Source organism: Crotalus tigris, unplaced genomic scaffold (assembly GCF_016545835.1).
Source record: "Crotalus tigris isolate CLP2741 ecotype Arizona unplaced genomic scaffold, ASM1654583v1 scf7180000017950.1190679, whole genome shotgun sequence".
NCBI classification, from domain to species: Eukaryota; Metazoa; Chordata; class Lepidosauria; order Squamata; family Viperidae; genus Crotalus; species Crotalus tigris.
The window spans coordinates 37,595-59,324 of record NW_024096740.1 but is presented as its reverse complement, the minus strand read 5'-3'; the positions used below and the strand labels follow the sequence as shown (position 1 = coordinate 59,324).

The 21,730-nt window shown below is 45.5% G+C and overlaps 1 protein-coding gene across 4 annotated transcripts in view; it reads right to left on the bottom strand.

Annotated features, from left to right (window-relative positions):
• Positions 1-19,163, bottom strand: part of LOC120308795 (zinc finger protein 2-like) — a 29,209-nt gene extending 10,046 nt beyond the window's left edge. For 2 of the 4 annotated variants that reach the window (XM_039345289.1, XM_039345290.1), the window contains exons 1-4: positions 19,001-19,163; positions 11,147-11,190; positions 5,794-6,219; positions 2,285-2,411 (exon numbers count right to left, since the gene is read on the bottom strand). In XM_039345289.1, the coding sequence (XP_039201223.1) occupies positions 2,285-2,411; positions 5,794-6,054 (388 nt within the window). In that variant the 5' untranslated portion in view covers positions 6,055-6,219; positions 11,147-11,190; positions 19,001-19,163. Of the gene's footprint in view, positions 1-1,084; positions 1,178-2,284; positions 2,412-5,793; positions 6,220-11,146; positions 11,191-19,000 lie in introns of all 4 variants that reach the window. The other 2 variants (XM_039345287.1, XM_039345288.1) reach the window with 2 other exon arrangements.
• Between the last annotated feature and the right edge of the window lie 2,567 nt (positions 19,164-21,730).

The following is a 21,730-nucleotide window of genomic DNA, read 5'->3' as shown; positions in this document are numbered from 1 at the left end:
TGGCTGTCCAATCTCTTCTTAAAAACTTCCAGTGTTGGAGCATTTACTGCTTCTGGAGGCAGGTTGTTCCACTGATTAATTGTTCTCACTGTCAGGAAGTTTCTCCTTAGTTCTAGGTTGCTTCCCTCCTTGATTAGTTTCCACCCGTTGCTTCTTGTCCTGCCTTCAGGTGCTTTGGAAAAATAGCTTGATTCCCTCTTCTTTATGGCAGCCCCTGAGATATTGGAAGACTGCTATCATGTCCCCCCTTGTCCTTCTCTTCATTAAACTAGACATACCCAATTCTAGCAACCGTTCTTTATATGTTTTAGCCTCCAGTCCCCTAATCATCTTTGTTGCTCTTCTCTGTACTCTTTCTAGAGTCTCAACATCTTTTTTACATCGTGGTGACCAAAACTGGATGCAGTATTCCAAGTGTGGCTTTACCAAGGCCTTGTAAAGTGGCATTAATACTTCACGTGATCTTGATTCTATCCCTCTGTTAATGCAGCCTAACACTGTGTTGGCCTTTTTGGCAGCTGCCGCACACTGCTGGCTCATATTTAGGTGATTGTCTACTAGGACTCCGAGGTCCTTCTCACAGTTACTACTATTGAGCATGGTGCCACCTACGCTGTACTTGTGCATTTGGTTTTTCTTGCCTAAATGTAGAACCTTGCTTTTTTCACCATTGAATTTCATTTTGTTAGATGGCGCCCAGTGTTCAAGTCTGTCCAGATCCTCCTGTATCTTAAGCCTGTCTTCTGGAGTGTTGGCTATTCCTGCCAGCTTGTGAGAAAGCAACCAAGCTCAGAGACCACCAAGGACCCCTCAATTCCAAAATGGCCCATCTCCAAAACCACAGTTTGGAACGTCCCTCTTACCCTACTTACGTCTTTTTGCTGAACTTCAGTTTCACTGCCGTGCAAAAATGATATTTACTTTAGCTTAAATCTGTGTTACTTGCAATATGATCTCCAGCTGTCCCTCAATCCTAGATGGGGGGGGGGGGGCGGAATGATAACCATGAAAATCAACCAGCTGCTACCCTGAACCTGGCAATTTTGAAGCCACCCCCCCCCCAATGCAAGCGATCGGTCGCTACCTCTTTTCCCATCTCCTTCTTCAGAGTTTGGGCCTTGTCTTTCTTCTTTGTCTTCTAACCAGGAGATGAGCTCAGGTTTGGGAACTAAAGGCCCTTGTAGGAAAGGAAACAAATCACATATTGGGTTTTCTGACGAAATGGATAGGTGGTTGGAGGCTGAGGCAAGTTACCCGTTTCCTTGTGCTAATTTTAAAATGTGAATATGAAAGTCTAATAATAATCATAATAATCATAATAATCATAATAATCATAATAATAATGAACTGCTTCCATCCTGCGACGATACCTGTAATACCATCAAACATCCACCTCTGCCTATCCCAGGTCCTGGGTAAGGACTCGATAGGTAGACAAAATGCCAAATCCATCTGAACATCTGGCTGACTGTGCGATGATCAATAATAATAATAATAATAATAAAAAATAATAATGATGATGATGATGTTGGAAGGGACCTTGGAGGTCATCTAGTCCAACCCCCTGCTCAGGCAGGAAACCTTATCCCATTTCAGACAAATGGCTGTCCAGTCTCTTCTTAAAAACTTCCAGTGTTGGAACATTCACCACTTCTGGAGGCAGGTTGTTCCACTGGTTAATTGCTCTAACTGTCAGGAGGTTTCTCCTTAGTTCTAGGTTGCTTCTCTCCTTGGTTAGTTTCCATCTGTTGCTTCTTGCCCTGCCTTCAGGCGCTTTGGAGAATAGCTTGACTCCCTCTTCTTTGGGGTAGCCCCTGAGATATTGGAACACTGCTATCGTGTCACCCCTTGTCCTTCTCTTCATTAAACTAGACATATCCAATTCCAGCAATCATTCCAGCAATGTGTTTTAGCCTCCAGTCCCCTAATCATCTTTGTTGCTCGTCTCTGTACTCTTTCTAGAGTCTCAACATCTTTTTTACATCGTGATGACCAAAACTGGATGCAATATTCCAAGTATGGTCTTAACTAAGGCATTGTAAAGTGGTATTAACACTTCATGTGATCTTGATTCTATCCCTCTGTTAAGGCAGCCTAGGATTGCCTTGGCATTTTTGGCAGCTGGCTGATATTTATGATATATCATGATATTTATGCCATGATATTTATGATATGTTGTGATATTTATTGTAAGCCACCCTGTTGCTTTCTTGTTCTTCTGTTTGGCTTTGCATGGAGAACCTCATCCTTTACAACGATAAAGAAGGATCAAACAGACTCTTACCCAAAGAGACCACGGTCCCGTAGTTTTCCACCATGACTTCCCGGTAGAGAGCCCTCTGCTCTGGATCCAGCATGCCCCATTCGCCCTTGCTGAAGCGCACAGCCACTTCCTCAAAGGTCACAGGTCCCTGAGATGGAGGGGAGAGAACATCCCTTAGAACAGGGGTCTTCAAACTTGGCCCTTTTATGACGTGTGGACTTCAACTCCCAGAATTCCTCAGCCAGGCACGTGTGCCTGGCTGAGGAATTCTGAGAGTTGAAGTCCACACGTCATAAAAGGGCCAAGTTTGAAGACCCCCTGCCTTAGAGCCACACGATTTGGAGAGCCCCTCCCTCCCGTTAGCTCAGGCCGGCTTTCCCTAAACCAGCGCTTCTCAACCTGTGGGTCGGGACCCCATTTGGGGTCGAACGACCATTTCACGGGGGTCGCCAAACAACGCAGTCGAACGACCATTTCACGGGGGTCGCCAAACAACGCCATTTTTCCCCCCCTTTTCCTTAGCTGTGCTACTCCCTTTTATTCTATTGGCTTTTGAAAGCCAATAGAATAGACTCTCTTGAATAGAGTCTAATTCTATTGGCTTTCAAACGCCAATAGGAATTGTCCAGGCTGTCTCTGCCCTGCTGAGCCCGCCAAAAGTCCCATTCTGCAAACGGTGCTGCACCAGTTGAGTAGTCCTCGACTTACGACCGGTTGAGTAGTCCTCAACTTACGACCGGTTGGGGGGGGGTCACGGCATTAAAAAGGTTGAGAACCACTGCCCTAAACGGCTCTCCTCCAGATAGGGGGCATTACAAGTCCTCAAGGCACAGACTGGCTAGGGGTGAGGGGAGGAGTAGGCCGGTCCAGGTCAAACCACCAAGTTGGAGAAAGTGGTTTAAATATAGATAAATCCTTGACCGATGATGAAGATCGAGATCAGAATTTCTGTGGTGGTCATAAAGCAAGGAGGCATGGGACCACATCACTTAGTGACGGCAATCGGAGCACTCCACCTTGCCGTCATTAAGTGAAGTTCACCGGCCATTAGCCAAGGCCTCACCCGAATCCAAGGCATCCCCAGAGTTGTCCTGCGGTAAGAGAGATGGCCAATACATTTTGCAAAGAAACAAACAAATAAATTAATTCCAGGCTTACTTCCTCCCAGCCTTAACCCTCAGTAAAATGAGATACTTCCTCTCCACCTCCTCCTTACCCACCGATCTTCCCTTAGCCCAGTGTTTCTCAACCTTAACAATTTTAAGGCATGTGGACTTCAACTCCCAGAATTCCACAGCCAGCATTGCTGGCTGTGGAATTCTGGGAGTTGAAGTCCACATGCCTTAAAATTGTCAAGGTTGAGAAACACTGCCTTAGCCTCTAGTCTTTTGACTGCTCTGCACCCCACCTTTGAAGGTGTCAAGTAACCCACAAACTGCACAGCTATGGCTGTCTCAAAGCTGCTTTTTCAAGAGGCAATGGACTTTCTTGTTTTTCTTTGAAGGTTTTTCGCTTCTCATCCAAGAAGCTTCTTCAGCTCTGACTGGATGGTGGGGAATGGAAGGATTTATACTCCTTGCTGGTCATTTGCCTTCTTTTAGAGCAGTGGTTCTCAACCTTTTTAATGCCGCGACCCCCAACCGGTGGTAAGTCGAGGACTACTCAACTGGTCATAAGTCGAGGACTACTCAACTGGTGCAGCACCGTTTGCAGAATGGGACTTTTGGCAGGCTCAGTAGGGCAGACAGCCTGGACAATTCCTATTGGCTTTTGAAAGCCAACAAAATTAGACTCTATTCAAGAGAGTCTATTCTATTGGCTTTCAAAAGCCAATTGAATAAAAGGGAGTAGCACAGCTAAGGAAAAGGGGGGAAAAAATGGCGGACTGCGTTGTTTGGTGACCCCCGTGAAATGGTCGTTCGATCCCAAATGGGGTCCCGACCCACAGGTTGAGAACCACTGGAATAGACCCTCTTGAATAGAGTCTAACCCCCTCATGACTCGTGGACTTCAACTCCCAGAATCCCTGAGCCAGCATGGCTCAGCTTGGAAACTCTCCTTTTTCCCTCAGCATGGCTGGCTCAGGAATTCTGGGAGTTGAGGTTCACGAGTCATAAAAGAGCCAAGGTTGCCTACCCCTCCCCTAGACTTTGACAGTCAGAAGGTCACAAAACAGGATCACAGGATTCTGGGACAGGGCAACCGTCATAAATAAATTCCTGTTGCCAAACCCAAGAATTTTGATCATGTGACCATGGGGGAAGGCTGCTTCCCCTTTTGACTGTGCGGGTCAAAAAGTGGCAAAAGGTGGTCTTGTGACCCTGGGACACTGCAACACCATCACAAATACATGCCAGAAATGGACAGACTGACACTAAAAATGAAAGAGAAAAAAGATTCAGAATAGTTTAGAACAGGGGTAGGCCACCTTCACTCTTTTATGACTTGTGGACTTCAACTCCCAGAATGCTGAGGGGAAAGGGAGAGGTTTCCAAGCTAAGCCATGTTGGCTCAGGAATTCTGGGAGTTGAAGTCCACGAGTCATGAGGGGGCCATAGTTCCCCCATGCTGGCTCAGGAATTCTGGGAGTTGAAGTCCACAAGTCATAAAAGAGCCAAGGTGGCCTACCCCCGGACTAGTGTAACAAAACCTCGGGAGAAGAGGGGTAACCTTGGTGCTCTCTGAGCTCGATTGTTTTCCTGAAGAAGATTCATTACCCAAACTAGTACTGATGACGTTACCTAGTTGGGTAATGAAACATCTGCAAGAAAACAAACAAGCTCAGAGAACACCAAGGACTCCTCATTTCAACCCTGAGCTACAAATTTTCCCCTTTCTCGGTACTTCCAGAGAAGGCCGGAAGTACCTTTTCCAACGCGATTGTATTACAGGACGTAAGCTTCCCTGACCTTGAGCTCACTCACAAAAGCTTCTGCCTGTTAATAAAAATTTGTTAGTCAGGAAAGGTGCCATTGGATTAGTCCTGACTTTTCGTTGGAGCTACAGGCGTCAGATCTGAGATCCATAAACTCCAGGGGCCCAGCTCCTCCATTTTAGAAATGCCAATTTAAAGCCAGAGTTAGGAGATCTGGCTAGGCCAGGGGTAGGCAGCCTTGGCTCTTTTATGACTCATGGACTTCAACTCCCAGAATTCCTGAGCCAGCCATGCTGAGGGAAAAGGGAGAGGTTTCCAAGCTGAGCCAGGCTGACTCAGGAATTCTGGGAGTTGAAGTCCACGAGTCATAAAAGAGCCAAGGTTGCCTACCCCTGGGCTAGATGACCTACAACAGGGGTCTTCAAACTTGGCCCTTTTATGACTCGTGGACTTCAACTCCCAGAATTCCTGAGCCAGCTTGGAAACCTCTCCCTTTCCCCTCAGCGTGGCTGGCTCAGGAATTCTGGGAATTGAAGTCCACGAGTCATAAAAGAGCCAAGGTTGCCTACCCCTGGGCTAGGCTTTCTTAGTAATCCCACCTTCCTCCTGAAACAGCAGATCCCTCCTTGAAAACACCAGGCGCTCCCATGCTCACCTGATCTTCTACATTCCCCAGTAAGAAGTCTTCTAGAAGCTTCTGGTTTTGCATCGGATCCTGGGTTGTGTCCAAGTGGACGGCATTCTCCTCATCCAAGATGGCTGCTCCTTCCTTCCTTCCCTGGTATTTCCTGCTATTCCCAGCCTGGAAGGCAAGAGAGACCTGGGGGACTGTTTGGGGGCTTGCTACGTCTCCTTCACACGTTTCCTCTTCCTGTTTCAGCGTGTCCTTCAGCTCTGGACCTCGCTTGGTCCACATCTTCAGGACCCAACACAGCTGGAATTTGGAGAGACGAGATGCTGAGATGAAAGTTCCTAATTCTGCAATATCAGTTGTTGGTTGCTTGGTAACACCAGATGGAAGATCCGGTCACTAAAGAGGAAAGACTGGTTGATTCCAGCCAGCCAGAAGTTCTTTCCTTACCTGAAAGAGGGAAAAAAATACTATAGTAACTTGACACAAAAAAGCTAGTCTTGTACAGGTAGTCCTCAAATTACAACCGTTCATTTAATGAGGATCCCGAAGTTACAATAGAACTGAAAGAAGTGAGCTATGACCATTTTTAACACTGATCCCCCTGGTCTTGTGAAAAACATTCAGAAGCTTGGCAACTGACTCAAATTTATGACGGTTGCAGTGTCCCGGCGTCACGCGATCATCTTTTACGAACTTCTGAGAAGCCAAATCAATGGGGAAGCTAGATTCACTTAACAGCTAACCACCCAAGAAAGCAGACCTCTTGAAACAGGCATTGTCTCAAAAGGAACTTTTATTGGGGTTTTCTGGAACCGTGAACTGAGATGCGTTACGGTTCTGATCCAGATAGCATAAACTCCACAAAAATGGTTTTAAACAAATATTTATTGTCCAGGAATCCTAAGCAGAGACTTATTTTGCAGTAGATACATCCGGTCATATTCATATCTGTCCATTCTCGTAGAGCAGTGGTTCTCAACCTTTTTAATGCCGCGACCCCCAACCGATCGTAAGTCGAGGACTACTCAACCGGTCGTAAGTCGAGGACTACTCAACTGGTGCAGCACCGTTTGCACAATGGGACTTTTGGTGGGCTCAGCAGGGCAGAGACAGCCTGGACAATTCCTATTGGCTTTTGAAAGCCAATAGAATAAAAGGGAGTAGCACAGCTAAGGAAAAGGGGAAAAAAATGGCGGGCTGCGTTGTTTGGCGACCCCCATGAAATGGTCATTTGACCCCAAATGGGGTCCCGACCCACAGGTTGAGAACCACTGTCGTAGAGTTTATGCTATCTGGATCAGAACTATAACGCATCTCAGTTCATGGTTCCAGAAAAGTAAAAAAGGGATAATTCCCCATCTCAGCGAGGCATGGATACGGATGCTAATCAATGTGTACGTGATGCTTGATAGACAAAGGAGTTTACCACCTTAGCAGATAGCTGGGACATCCTGTAATAAACTTTGAAGCCTCTCCCACTGATTAGATAAGACGTAAGACTAACAACTAGACTACATTTCCCAGAGGCCATCTCTTAAGGAGACAGCGTTTAACCCTTTAAATGCTAAATGCTCTAACACATGGCTTTTCAACCAGTGGTACGCGTACCACTTGTGGTACATTGGCACCTGGCAGGTAGTACGCGACCATCCTAGAAAAGTGGTAGCGGGGGAGGGGAATGAGCTGAACCGGTGGCAGCACCGCACAAGCCTGAGCAAGAGATGGCTGCAGCTGCAGGGCTGTCAGGGCTCAGCAGAATTGCCAGGATCAGTGTCGCTTTCCAGCTGATCAGCACTTCTTTGGGGCTGTCAGGACTCAGTGGAAATGCCAGGATCAGCGCCAGGCTCCAGCTGGAGCTCGGCGCTGATCTTGGTGCTTCTGCTGAGCTCTGAAGAAGCACCAATCAACTGGAAAGCAGCACTGATCCTGACGCTTCTGCTGAGCCCAGAAGAAGCGCCAATCAGCTGGAATGTTGCAGCATCTCCAGGGTCTTGTGATTTACATTCAGATGCTTGGCAACTGATTCATATTTATGATGGTCACAGTGTCCCAGGATCATATAAAATGACCAAAACCTGCAGCAACCACCCAGAAGATGGGGAGGGGGAATAAAAACCAAACAGCCCCCCATCCCACCCCCGCTGCCAATCCTGAACAGGAATGCTCACAACAGTGAAAACCTCGGACAAGAGGAAGAGCGCCACGGGGTGGGCAGGCAGGTGTCTTGCTCGGCTGTGGCTTGGGGGCACTTTTTTCAGTTCCATTGTAACTTCGAACGGTCACTAAGCGAACTGTTGTAAGTTGAGGACTACCTGTAACTTTATCACTTTTTTCCTTTTCTTTTTTTTTTTGATCAAGTTTTTGACACCTTGCTAGGCGACTGGTGGTACTCGGACGTTGCCATAGCCTAAAAGTGGTACAATGGGTGAAAAGGTTGAAAAGCCCTGCTCTAACGCAGTTCTTAATTCCTAAGCTAAACATATGCTCTGGTCAGGGTTACATACTGGTCCAGCGCATAGGGGTTAGTGACAGTAGGGAAGTCAAGGCGAGATCTGGGGAAAATCCTGGCTTGAACGATATAGTTAAACAGGCAATCTTCTTCCTCCCACCAAAATCATAGTGTCCATTTGAAATTCAGCCAATCCACAGATGGCACGATGTTTGGGTAACTGGCACGGTTGGCGTACACCTCAAGGTCTTCTCCAGCTTTCTTTTCTCCATAACTGTCTCCCCGATAAGGGAGGCACATTCCTTTCTCAAGTGGACAGAGGCGGGAGAGGAAAAGTAGAAAGCGAAAGTTATCCCAAACGAAAGCAAACCCCCCCCCCCCCCGAAAAATGGCAGGCCCTAAACAAGAGCACATATGCAGGGAAAACTATAAGGATTTGGGGACCTGACAGCTGGGATCCTGACTGGCTGAAGGTTGACTTAGCCTTCCATCCTTCCGAGGTCGATAAAATGAGGACCCAGATTGCTGGGGGCAATAGGCTGACTCTGTAAACCGCTTAGAGAGGGGTGTAAAAGCACTGTGAAGCGGTATGTAAGTCTAAGGGCTATTGCTACTAGCTCAGGGGTCTTCAAACTTGGCCCTTTTATGACTTGTGGACTTCAACTCCCAGAATTCCTCAGCCAGGCATGCTGGCTGAGGAATTCTGGGAGTTGGAAGTCCACAAGTCGTAACAGGGCCAAGTTTGAGAACCCTTGATTTAGACTAGTGTTTCTCAACCTTGACAATTTTAAGGCATGTGGACTTCAACTCCCAGAATTCCATAGCCAGACTTTCATGCTGTCCCATAGTGCTTTGCAGCAGTCCCTGGGCGGTTTACAATATTTACATTTTTTGTGCATAGGAAATGGTGTCTGTGACCTATTAAATTGCACTCTTTAGAGCAGGGCTAGGCAGCCTTGGCTCTTCTATGACTCGTGGACTTCAGCTCCCAGAATTCCTGAGCCAGCCATGCTGAGGGGAAAGGAGGAGGTTTCCAAGCTGAGCCATGCTGGCTCAGGAATTCTGGGAGTTGAAGTCCACGAGTCATAAAAGAGCCTACCCCTGCTTTAGAGGTGGCCTACCCCTGCTTTAGAGAGATCTATCCTGGTCTCTGAATACTACCTGTTTTAGCTCTGCCCTGGATTATTTGTTAATCTAGTGCAGGGGTACTCAAACTTGGCCCTTTTATGACTTGTGTGGACTTCAACTCCCAGAATTCCTCAGCTAAGCACGCTGGCTGAGGAATCCTGGCAATTGGAAGTCCACAAGTCATAAAAGGGCCACGTTTGAAGACCCCTGTACTAGCTTAACGACTGCAATGATTCACTTAACAGCTGTGGCAAGAAAGATTGCAAAACGGGACATAATTCATTTAATAACTGTCTTGCTTAGCAACCAAAATTCAGGGCCCATTTGCCCAGGTGGCCAAAGTTTGAGAAACGCTGCTTTAAGCACTGACTTGGTTACCTTAAGTGACTGGGAATTAAAATGGAGGCAGGCGAGACAATGAACAGATGCCGTTCCTATCGCTTCTTCCAGCCCATCAGAATAAAAAAACAAAACAAATGGGAGACGGTTGTTCAGGTCTCCATCAATCCCTTGCAGGCTCACAACCCCCCCCCCCACTGAGGATATGGTCCATTGTACAGCTACTCCTCGTCTTACAACCCGTTTGTTTCGTAGCCGTTCAAAGTTACAACGGCACTGGAAAAAGTGACTTTATGACCATTTTCCATACTTATAACCGTTGCAGCAACCCCCACGGTCACATGATCAACATTTGGAGGCTTGGCAATGGGTTTATATTAATGACGGTCGCAGTGTCCAGGGGAGGGGAGGGGTGTCATGGGATCCCCTTTTGCGACGTTCTGACCAGCGAAGTCCAGGGGGGAAGCCAGATTCAATGAACAACTGTGTTGCTAACTTAACAACAGTAGTGATTCAGTTAACAACTCTGGCAGGACAGGTCCTAAAATAGGGCAAAACTCACAACTGTCTCACTTCGCCACATACATTTTGGGCTGGTTGAGGCGTACCTCAGCTGAGGCCTACCTATATAATTAGAGCAGACTCCCTAACAACCTGCACCAAATATATATATATAAAGCAATTACAACTTGCCTCCAGAAGTTGTGAATGCTCTAACACTGGAGTTTTTAAAGAAGAGGCTGGACAGTCACTTGTCTGAGATGGTATAGGTCAGGGGTAGGCAACATCGGCTCTTTTATGACTCACGGACTTCAACTCCCAGAATTCCTGAGCCAGCAAGGCTCAGCTTGGAAACCTCTCCCTTTCCCCTCAGCATGGCTGGCTGAGGAATTCTGGGAGTTGAAGTCCGTGAGTCATAAAAGAGCCAAGGTTGCCTACCCCTGGTATAGGTTCTCTTGCTTGAGCAGGGGGCTGGACTAGAAGACCTCCAAGGTCTCATTCTATTCTATTCTATTCTATTCTATTCTATTCTATTCTATTCTATTCTATTCTATTCTATTCTATTCTATTCTATTGTTTTCTATTTTCTATTCTGTATTCTCTCTTCTGTATTCTCTATTCTATTCTATTCTATTCTATTCTATTCTATTCTATTCTACTCATGCAATCAATGAAGAAAACACACTGATGCAAATAACTTAAGAGGGGTTCTCTTTGCAAGGACCTCCCTCGTCTTGCATTTGTTTGTGTGTTGTGTGTGGAATGGGCTCTCTGTGCAATCAGCAGCTGCCTCATTGCAGCCCCATCTGCTTCCTTATGGAAGGCTTCGGCTCAAACTAAAACAGGGCCATCCATTGAAGCCTTAACCCTGTCTTGTTCCCTCGGATTTCATAGCTGTTCTCTTCCGCATTCTTGAATTTCTCTGTTTTCCCCCCTCCTCAAACTTAAGAAACTTACCAGATCCCGCCCAGCCATTGACCCCCAGGGTGGAAAATTTTTTCCTAAGGTAGAAAAAAAAAGGGAGGGGGGAGAAATAGTGTTAAAAGCAGGAAGTGACCTAAACCCATTTTACAACCCAGCTTCCTACAAGACACCCTAGGAATAGAAGACTCGGTCAATTTAACCCTTAGTGAGAATTTATCCCAGGAAAGCAATGTTCTGGGGAAAGGGTCTTTATAAAGACCACTGAACCAGATGCTCTCAAATGAAGCTGGATTGCCAGCCCCATCATCCCCAGCTGGCAGGCCCATATGCAGATTGCAGAGTGATGGGAGTTGTAGTCCAGCACATCTGGAGGGTAGTCAAGTCGGTAAAAACCGAACAGCCAGAGTTAAAACTTTGTGCATAAAATACAAATGCGATTTATGAAAAATGACTCCAAATTACGCCCAAGACTAGCTTCTGTGGTTTGTTCTAAAATTCTGGAGTTGTTTCCCCCTTTCAAGAGTAGTGGACTACAGAATACAATTATATTTAAAAAGAAAACCTGACACAAGTTGCATTTTTTTAATTAGAAACCATTCTTATACACAGTCTTATACACAGAATCATGCTACCTGCAAAATTTGGGTTTTAGAGTCCACATTTTCACTTGATGAAGAACTACAATATTGGCTTAATGCAGGATTTCCTGCTGCAATTTCCTCTTAGTGGTTTTCTTTTAATTAAGCATTTTTAGCTTACAGATCCACAAGAACACATGGATTTTGATTGGAAAATGGATATGAAATATTTGACAATACTATAAGCATCTAACAGAATAACAAGTGCTGGAAGGGACAGTAGAGGTCTTCTAGTCCAACCCCCTGCTCAATCAGGAGACCCTATACCATTTTAGACAAAGGGCTGTCCAGTCTCTTTTTAAAAACCTCCACAACTTCTGGAGGCCAGTTGTTCCACATTCTAATAATCCATCACAATGTATTAATTTTATAGTTCAGATTTACTGCTTATCTGCATTACCACCTAGTTCTTATTTTCTTTCAAAATAATGGGCAACATGAAGAAATACAGGTTGTCCTCAACTTACAACTCTTTGTTTAACAACCTTTCAATGTTACAGTGGCACTGGAAGAAGGGACTTATGCATTGCACTTATGACAGTCGCAGGATCCCCATAGTCAGGTGATCAAAATTTGCGTGCTTGGCAACCTGCATGTATTAATGATGAAATACAGAACCCCTGGGTCATGTGATCACCATTTGTGACACCGTAGCCAGCTTCTGACAAACAAAATGACAAGCTCAGAATCCAAAAAGATCTTGACAGACTTGAACAATGGGTCCTATCCAACAACATGAAATTTGATGTGGAGAAAAGTGAGGTTTTACACCTAGGCAGGAAAAACCATGGGTACAAGTACAGATTAGGCGAAACCTGGCTCAAAACCAGCAACTGTGAGAGGGATCTTGGAATCCGAGTGGACGATCACTTAAATATGAGCCAGCGTTGTGCAGCAGCAGCCAAAACAGCTAATACAATTCTTGGTTGTATAAACCAGTGGTCCTCAACCTGTGGGTCGGGTCCCCATTTGGGGTCGAACGACGATTTCACGGGGGTCACCAAACAATGCAGTCCGCCATTTTTTTCCCCTTTTCCTTAGCTGTGCTACTCCCTTTTATTCTACTGGCTTTTGAAAGCCAATAGAATAGACTCTCTTGAATAGAGTCTAATTCTATTGGCTTTCAAAGGCCAATAGGAATTGTCCAGGCTGTCTCTGCCCTGTTGAGCCCGCCAAAAATCCATTCTGCAAACGGTGCTGCACCAGTTGAGTAGTCCTCGACTTACGACCGGTTGAGGGTCGCGGCATTAAAAAGGTTGAGAACCACTGGTATAAACAGAGGCATAGAATCAAGATCACGCGAAGTATTAGTACCGCTTTATAAAGCCTTAGTAAGGCCACATCTGGAGTACTGCATCCAGTTTTGGTCACCACATTACAAAAAAGATTTTGAGACTTTGGAAAAAGTGCCAAGAAGAGTAACCAAAATGATTAAAGGCCTGGAGACAAAAAACATATGAAGAACACTTGCAGGAATTGGGTATGTCTAGTTTAATGAAGAGAAGGATGAAGGGTGACATGATAGCTGTGTTCCAATATCTCAGAGGCTGCCACAAAGAAGAGGGAGTCAAGCTATTTTCCAAGGCGCCTGAAGGCAGGACAAGAAGTAACAGGTGGAAATTAATCCAGGAGAGAAGCAACCTAGAACTAAGGAGAAACTTCCTGACAGTTAGAACAATTAACCAGTGGAACAACTTGCCTCCAGAAGTGGTGAATGCTCCAACACGGGAAGTTTTTAAGAAGAAACTGGACAGGCGTTTGTCTGAAATGGTATAGGGCAGTGGTTCTCAACCTTTTTATACAGCGACCCCTGGTCACACGGACGCGCCGCCCCCATGCGCGGCACGCATGCGCGGCGGCGCCCCCTGAAGGAGAAAAATGGCGCATCGCGTTGTTTGGCGACCCCCGTAAAATGGTCGTTCGACCCCAAATGGGGTCGCGACCCATAGGTTGAGAACCGCTGGTATAGGGTTTCCTGCCTGAGCAGGGGGTTGGACTAGATGACCTCCAAGGTCCCTTCCAACTTTACTACTACTACTATTACTACTACTACTACTACTATTATTATTATTATTAAATAATTGTTTAATTATTTGCTCATATGCACTGCACTGATGACACTATTTAACCATCTCATCCTCTGCCATCCCCTTCTCCTTTTGCCAGTATCTCAGGAGTTGCCATAAAGAAGGAGTCAAGCTATTCTCAAAGCACCTTAAGGCAGGAGAAGAAACAATGGATGGAAACTAATCAAGGAGAGAAGCAACCTAGAACTAAGGATGTTCTGAAAATGAGGACAATTAAGCTAGCCTTCAGAAGTTGTGGGTGCTTCATGTTTGGAGGTTTTTAAGAAGAGACTGGACAGTCACTTGTCTGCAATGGTTAGGGCAGGGGTAGGCAACCTTGGCTCTTTTATGACTCGTGGACTTCAACTCCCAGAATTCCTGAGCCAGCATGGCTCAGCTTGGAAACCTCTCCCTTTCCCCTCAGCATGGCTGGCTCAGGAATTCTGGGAGTTGAAGTCCATGAGCCATAAAAGGGCCAAGTTTGAAGACTCTTGTCCTAGACAGTCACTTCTCTGAAATGATATAGGGCAGGGTTAGGCCACCTTGGCTCTTTTATGACTCGTGGACTTCAACTCCCAGAATTCCTGAGCCAGCATGGCTCAGCTTGGAAACCTCTTCCTTTCCTCTCAGCGTGGCTGGCTCAGGAATTCTGGGAGTTGAAGTCCACGAGTCATAAAAGAGCCAAGGTTGCCTACCCCTGGTGTAGGGTCCCCTGCTTGAGCAGGGGGTTGGACTAGAACACCTCCAAGGTCCCTTCCAGCTCTATTCCGGGTGTGAATCTGATTCTGAAATGTGGACATTCCGCAACCAGCATGTATTTATGATGGTTGAGGTGTCCTGGGGTCATGTGAATGCCATTTCACATGACCCAGTCAGCTTCTGACAAACAAAAGTCAATGGGGAAAGCCAGAATCACTTAACGACTGGGGCAAAAAAGGTAAAACTTGGCATAACTCACTTAATGACTGCATCACTTAGTGACAACAATTCCAATTCCAGCTGTGGTTGTGAGTCGAGGATTAGTTGTATTGCAGTGACATTATTTTCAAGTTCGTGCCAAGGTTTAGATTCTTTTCACATCCTTTTTCTCATGATCTGCTAGCATCAAAGCTGCTTTTAGTGTAATTACACCCACCCATGTCTGGAAGAGTTGTTTCTGTTCAAAACCTGCATTTCACTATAATCAACCCAGCTGGTGGGCAAGTCAATCTTTTGACTTGAAAACACATATATTGTATATGTGTATATACACAAGGAAAGGAAAATAAAAAAGATGGGGGGAAGCTAAGTTACCACATGGCTATTTTGCAATTATAAAAACAATGAGCCACTGGGAAAAGATATCATTATTTTTATATGCTCAATTCATTGTTTTTAAATTGCTGTTGACCTATTTTTCTTAATGGTTAGTAATTTATCTCCAAAATAAGAGTGTAAATGTGAAAGCAAAGAAAAACTCACATACTATATCTAAATATTAACGGGATAAATCCTTCTTAGTGATCTGACTTCTTTTAAAGAACAGCTAACATCCAAAATAAAGTCTGTCCCCTTTAAAGTTTAGTGGTGTTAAAGTTGATCGAAATCCTAACTTTTTAGGAGAGCAAATCCGGAACAGTTTTTCAGTGTTATTACAAACTGCTCAGAGAATTTTTTCTATTAGACAGTAAAACAATAAAAACACACACAAAAAGGTACAATCCCCAATACTGTAGAGCAGAGGTCTTCAAACTTGGCCATTTTATGACTTGTGGACTTCAACTCCCAGGGATGCTGGCTGAGGAATTCTGGGAGTTGAAGTCCACAAGTCATCAAAGGGTCAAGTTTGCAGACCCCTGCTGTTGAGCATTATATTTATTAAGATCACCAAAAAGCTATTAATGGTTATGTAGCTTTTGGCAAAAATTTAAGTGAAATGATACAAAAACAGGGGAATACACAAACGACTCCCAGCTTAATCTTATTGCTCATCTGATTGCAAAATTTTTAACCTACTGGGATGGGTGTGTTTTTTTTCCCCCAGGGATTAACACACAAGTATCCTTGCTTTCGTTAAATCAGCATTTCTCAACGTTTGTGTGACGGCGACCCCCGTCACACGGACGCGCCGCGCATGCGCGGCGGCACCCCGAGGGGGGGAAATGGCGGATCGCATTGTTTGGCAACCCCCGTAAAATGGTCGTTCGACCCCAAATGGGGTTGCGACCCATAGGTTGAGAACCGCTGCATTAAATAAAAGGAATCCGGTTGTATGAAGACGTGCGGAGCACAGCTAATCCTGTTGGCCAATACTTGACATGTGGTCCCAGCCCAAATTAATATAAAGATAACTAAACCTCAGAAGGAAAATGGCACTTTTATTTTGAAAGTTGAACAGACTAACATTATCACCCTAACCCAGGGGTAGGCAACCTTGGCTCTTTTATGACTCGTGGACTTCAACTCCCAGAATTCCTCAGCCAGCCATGCTGAGGGGAAAGGGAGAAGTTTCCAAGCTGAGCCATGCTGGCTCAGGAATTCTGGGAGTTGAAGTCCATGAGTCCTAAATGAGCAAAGGTTGCCTACCCCTGCCCTAATCCTAACTAACTTTGAGAATTCAAATCAACCACACAACCAAACAAGCAATAGCACCAACCTTCAATCAGCCCACAGCCCACACACCTGCACTTCACCTTCAAATGACCCTCACCTGATGTGACCCACCCCATCACAAGACCCATCACAAGACCTACCGACCACACAAAGCAGTGGTTCTCAACCTGTGGGTCGGGACCCCATTTGGGGTCGAACGATCATTTCACAGGGATCGCCAAACAACGCAGTCCGCCATTTTTCCCCCCTTTTCCTTAGCTGTGCTACTCCCTTTTATTCTATTGGCTTTTGAAAGCCAATAGAATAGACTCTCTTGAATAGAGTCTAATTCTATTAGCTTTCAAAAGCCAATAGGAATTGTCCAGGCTGTCTCTGCCCTGCAGAGCCCACCAAAAGTCCCATTCTGCAAACGGTGCTGCACCAGTTGAGTAGTCCTCGACTTATGACCGGTTGGGGGGTCGCGGCATTAAAAAGGTTGAGAACCACTGACACAAAGCCCTTATAAGGAGAAGAACACCAGTGCTGAAGTTCTCTATACTTTGCTGAAGATGTTCCCTAGCCTGGTAATGAAATGTTCAGAAAGTAACCCATAAGTTCGGAGAATGAACCTCCACCCTCATCCTACACCTGAGCTACACATATTTGCCACTACTGTCATTTTGCAACTTTCCCAGCCTGGCTTCTGGCAAGCAAAGTCAATTGGGGAAAGCGGATTCAGTTAGTGACTGCATGATTCACTTATCAACTGCTCCAACTTTTTTTTTTCCTTCTCCCCAGGCTTTTGTTAGCAAAGGAGAAAAGAAAACTTAAATGCAGGCGAGTGTTTTCCTCTAGTCTCGGCTCACGGCAAGCTGAAAAAGTAACAGAAATCACAGATGCCAAATTATCCTGACCACACAGAGATTTGTGACCAAGACTGAATTTCTCACATTCTGCTGGGCTTTAGATTATATTCATTTGAAGAAATTTTTTTAGGAAGGCTTTCAGGGCAAAATCGTCCCCAAAATCAACTTTATAAAAAGCAATCGTGTATCTGGCCCATTTCAGCTCTTTATAACAGTCTTCAATCAGTACCTGGACCGGCAATGCAATGCCAGTTTTTCAACCCAAACTTGATGAGAAATTTCCAAATCAGCAATCAGATATATATATATATATATATATATATATATATATATATATATATATATATATATATATATATATAATATATATATATATATATATATATATATATATATAGCTTTCCCCAATCCCTTTAGATTTGTAATCCCCTCTCTCCTCCGGGAGTACATCCCCCGCCATTTTCATCCTCACCACATCCCTGTAAGCTGGACTGAAAGGAAAATGTGAAAGACTTTCCCTCAGTCCTTGCCCCCAACCTGGACCTGGTTCTCCAAGTCCAGCACCTTCCCCACAACCCTACTACAGCTAGTCCTCGACTTACAACAGTTCATTTAGTGACCACACTTGAAAAAGCGACTTGTGACCATTTTTCACATTTATGACCTTCGCAGCATCCTCATGGTCACGTGATCAAAATTCAGACGCTTGGCCAACTCATATTTATGACGGTTGCAGTGTCCCGGGTTCATGTGATTATCTTTTGTGACCCTTTTGGTAGGCAAAGTCAATGTGGAGGCCAGATTCACTTAACAATCGTGTTAACTAACAACTGTAGAGATTCGCTTAACAACTGTGGCAAGAAAGGTCGTAAAATGGGGCAAAAGTCATGCTGGCAGCCATGACCTCTGGCAGAAGCAGGCGATGGAGCTTCTCAGGCCTCAGTCAAGATGGATCCCAATGTTCGTCCCAGGAGATGGTCCTCCACAACCTCGGGACCCTCCACCCCCAAGACCCCCACCTCTTGGACCTGCAAATCCAACCAGATCTCTCAATACAAGTAGTCCTCGCTTTACAACCGTTTGTTTTGGGACCCTTTGGAGTTGCAATGGCGCTGACGTACAACCTCTCCTCCCATTTATGACCATCCCAGCATCCTTACCGCCACGTGATCAAAATTTGGGCGCTTTTCAACCGGTAGGTATTTATGACCAATTCCCCACCTTCCCAGCCAGCTTCTGACAAGGTAAATCAAGGGAGGGAAGCCGGATTTGTTTAACGACTGCATGATTCACTTAATAACCAGAAGTGATTTGCTTAACCACCGTGGCAAAAAAAGGGGTCATAAAAATCAGGAGAGACTCGCTGAACAGCCGCCTCGCTTAGCAATGGAAATTCCGATCCTCGTTGTGGTCATAAGTCGAGGACTGCCTCTATTCTTACTCTAACCCCCCTTCCCCTCCCCGGCAGGGCTATAGGGGAGCTGAGAACACGGAATCCATGCAATGAATGGGCACTGCAAAAGGAGCTGGTGCAAAGGCCACAATGCCAGGCAGCAACAATGCCCTAAGCTCGGATGGCATCCGGAGAAGTGAAGGGTGAAAGTAGGATCCTTTCTTGCAATCTCCCCAAGTGCGCCTCCCCGGTTTCGGAAATCCCCGCCAGCGATCTTTGGGGGGGGGGATCCCACCAAGAGGGCAACATCTGGGCTCCTTCCACCACCCAGCCATGGCTCTCCCTTGCTTTACCTCCTTTCTCCCTTGTAGCCCCGATCTCCTCCTCCGCTTTCCTTCGAGGCGCCGCCGTCGGAGGGGCTCCAGCCCTCCGGAGCGAAGCCGGAGCAGCAGAAGCTCCCGCGGGAGGAAAGGCGCTGTGCAAGGCGAGCCTTCCTCCCCGCCCCGGAGCTCGAGTGGTTAAAGAGATAGAGGTGCCACCCCTAGAAAAGCAGGAAGTAGCAGCCGGTGGGGGAGAGGAATGCCAATAGCACAGGGTAACTTCCGGCTCCTTTTTTTTTTCTTTTTCTTTTTGCGAAGCGGAGTGGTAGAGCCGGAGTCTCTAACCCTGGCAACTTTTAAGACTTGTGGACTTCAAGTCCCAGAATTCCTCAGAGAGAGCATGGCTGGCTGAAGAATTCTGGGAGTTGGAGTCCCCAAGTCTTAAAGGTGCCAAGGTTGGAGACCCCTGGGATAGAGGATTTTCTCTGCAGTGTGTGTGTGTGTGAGAGAGAGAGAGGGAGGGAGGGAGAGAAAAAGAGAGAGAGAGAGATCTGCGTATCTTGGATTAATTATACATATAAAAGGAAACTTGAGTTTTCACTGCATTAAAGAAGAAAGTCCTCTAAATGTTCGATATTTTTTCTTCCTTTCAATCATGATTTTTGGAGATTACCTGGACAAGTCCGTGTGTGTGTGTGTGTGTGTGTGTGTGTGTGTGTGTGTGTGTGTGTGTGTGTGTGTGTGTGTGTGTGTGTGTGTGTGTGTGTGTGTGTGTGTGTGTGTAGTGGGCAGCGTGCAAATTAAGTGAATGAATAGTATGTCCATGGAGAGTCTCAGTCACCCAGGTCATGGTTGTCCCAAAGCAACTGGACTTTCTTGTTTTTCTCTGAAGAAGTTTTGCTTCTCGTCCAAGAAGCTTCTTCAACTCTGACTGGATGGTGGGGAACGGAAGGATGTATACTCCTTGCAGGCAGCTGGTCATTTGCATCCTTTTAGCAAGTCAAGGCCACCTGGAGGCTTATCTATGTCGACAGGGTCACCTGAGTAGTGCAAATGGGTGTAGAGCCATCTTGGAACTGTTGAAAGGACTGTGTTGTAGACTGAAGATAGATGATGTCCTATTTTTTGTTTATGGATCACCCTCCCATATTGCTTTTTAGGGCTTTGGAACTCACCTTCCTCTCCCACATATACAATGGGAGGACATTAGAAGCTTGGGAAAATAATAATAACAACAACAAAGTTGGAAGGGACCTTGGAGGTCATCTAGTGAAGGGTCCTTTATTGGCTCTGTGCCATTCCTATTTCTAAATCTTAACTAATAAACACTTCAAAAGTTACCCAACAAGTATTCTGTTGGCTCTACTTCAATCCTATTCCTAAAAGTTAACTAATAGGTATCCTAAAAGACTTCTATTGGCTTTGTCTTAGCCCTAATTGTATCTTCACAATATGTCTTCTATGATATGCCTGACAGTCGGCTCTTGTTTTCTACATTGAAAGGGGCCCCAGCTGTCCACACTCCCTTTATTTTTTATTATACAGGCTTTACAAATGCACATCTCCCTTCTTTCTGAGTTCGTGCCATAAACTTGCATTTTTATAGTAAATGGCCCTTCACATCTAATTTGCAGATGACACTATACTGGGGGAAATAGCCAATACCTTACAAAATAGGCTCAAGATCCAGAAAGATCTTGATAGACTTGAACACTGGGCCCTGTCCAACAAGATGCAATTCAGTGGTGAGAAAAATGCGGTTTTGTACTTAGGCAAGAAAAAACAAATGCACAGGTATAGAATAGGTGGGTACCTGGCACAAGAGCATTAGCTGTGGGAGGGATCTCGGCGTCCTAGTGGACAACCATTAAAGTATGAGCTAGCAGTGTGCTACAGCGGCCAAAAAACCCCCCAAAGAATCCTACCTAGACTGTATCAACAGAGGGACAGAATCAAGATTATGTGAAGTGTTAGTACCACTTTATACAGCCTTGGTAGGATTACACTTTGAATATGGTGTCCAGTTCTGCTCACTACAATGTAAAAAAGATGTTGAGACTCTGGAAAGAATGCAGAGAGGAGCAACAAAGATGTCAGGATGAAACTTTGGCAGCTACATGCCTCTTGAGTTTTAACTTGCTTTTAGATTAAGGGGGTGGGAGTGTTATTTTCAAGTGGGTTAGATGGACAAACGAAACTTCGATTCTGCTGAAGACCGTGAGAGCCTGAAACCTTTTCAAGGACACCAGAACAGGTGTGGATTTGAAGCAGACAGTTCCCATAACGCAGTGTTTCTCTACCTTGACAATTTTAAGGCATGTAGACTTCAACTCCCAGAATTCCACAGCCAGCAATGCTGGCTGTGGAATTCTGGGAGTTGAAGTCCACATGCCTTAAAATTGTCAAAGTGGAGAAGCACTGCCATAACGGGTGGATGATCATTAAAGAGAGATTCAACCTAGAACTAAGGGGAAAATTTCCTAACAGTGAGCACAACTAATCAGTGGAACACTGGAGGTTTTTAAGAGATTAGACACCCATTTCTCTGTAATCCTATAGGGTCACCTGCTTGGATAGAGGGTTGATCTAGAAGACCACCAAGGTTCCTTCCAACTTGATTATTTTTTATTCTGTTACCCCTGAGCCGTAGAAGTGGGTTCCAGATGCATTGAAATGCAGCCACCCACCCCTATTACTCTCAGAAGGTGGGAGCTGCTGTTTTCCAAACTGGAAATTACATCAAGGAGCTTCAGAGTGCAAAAT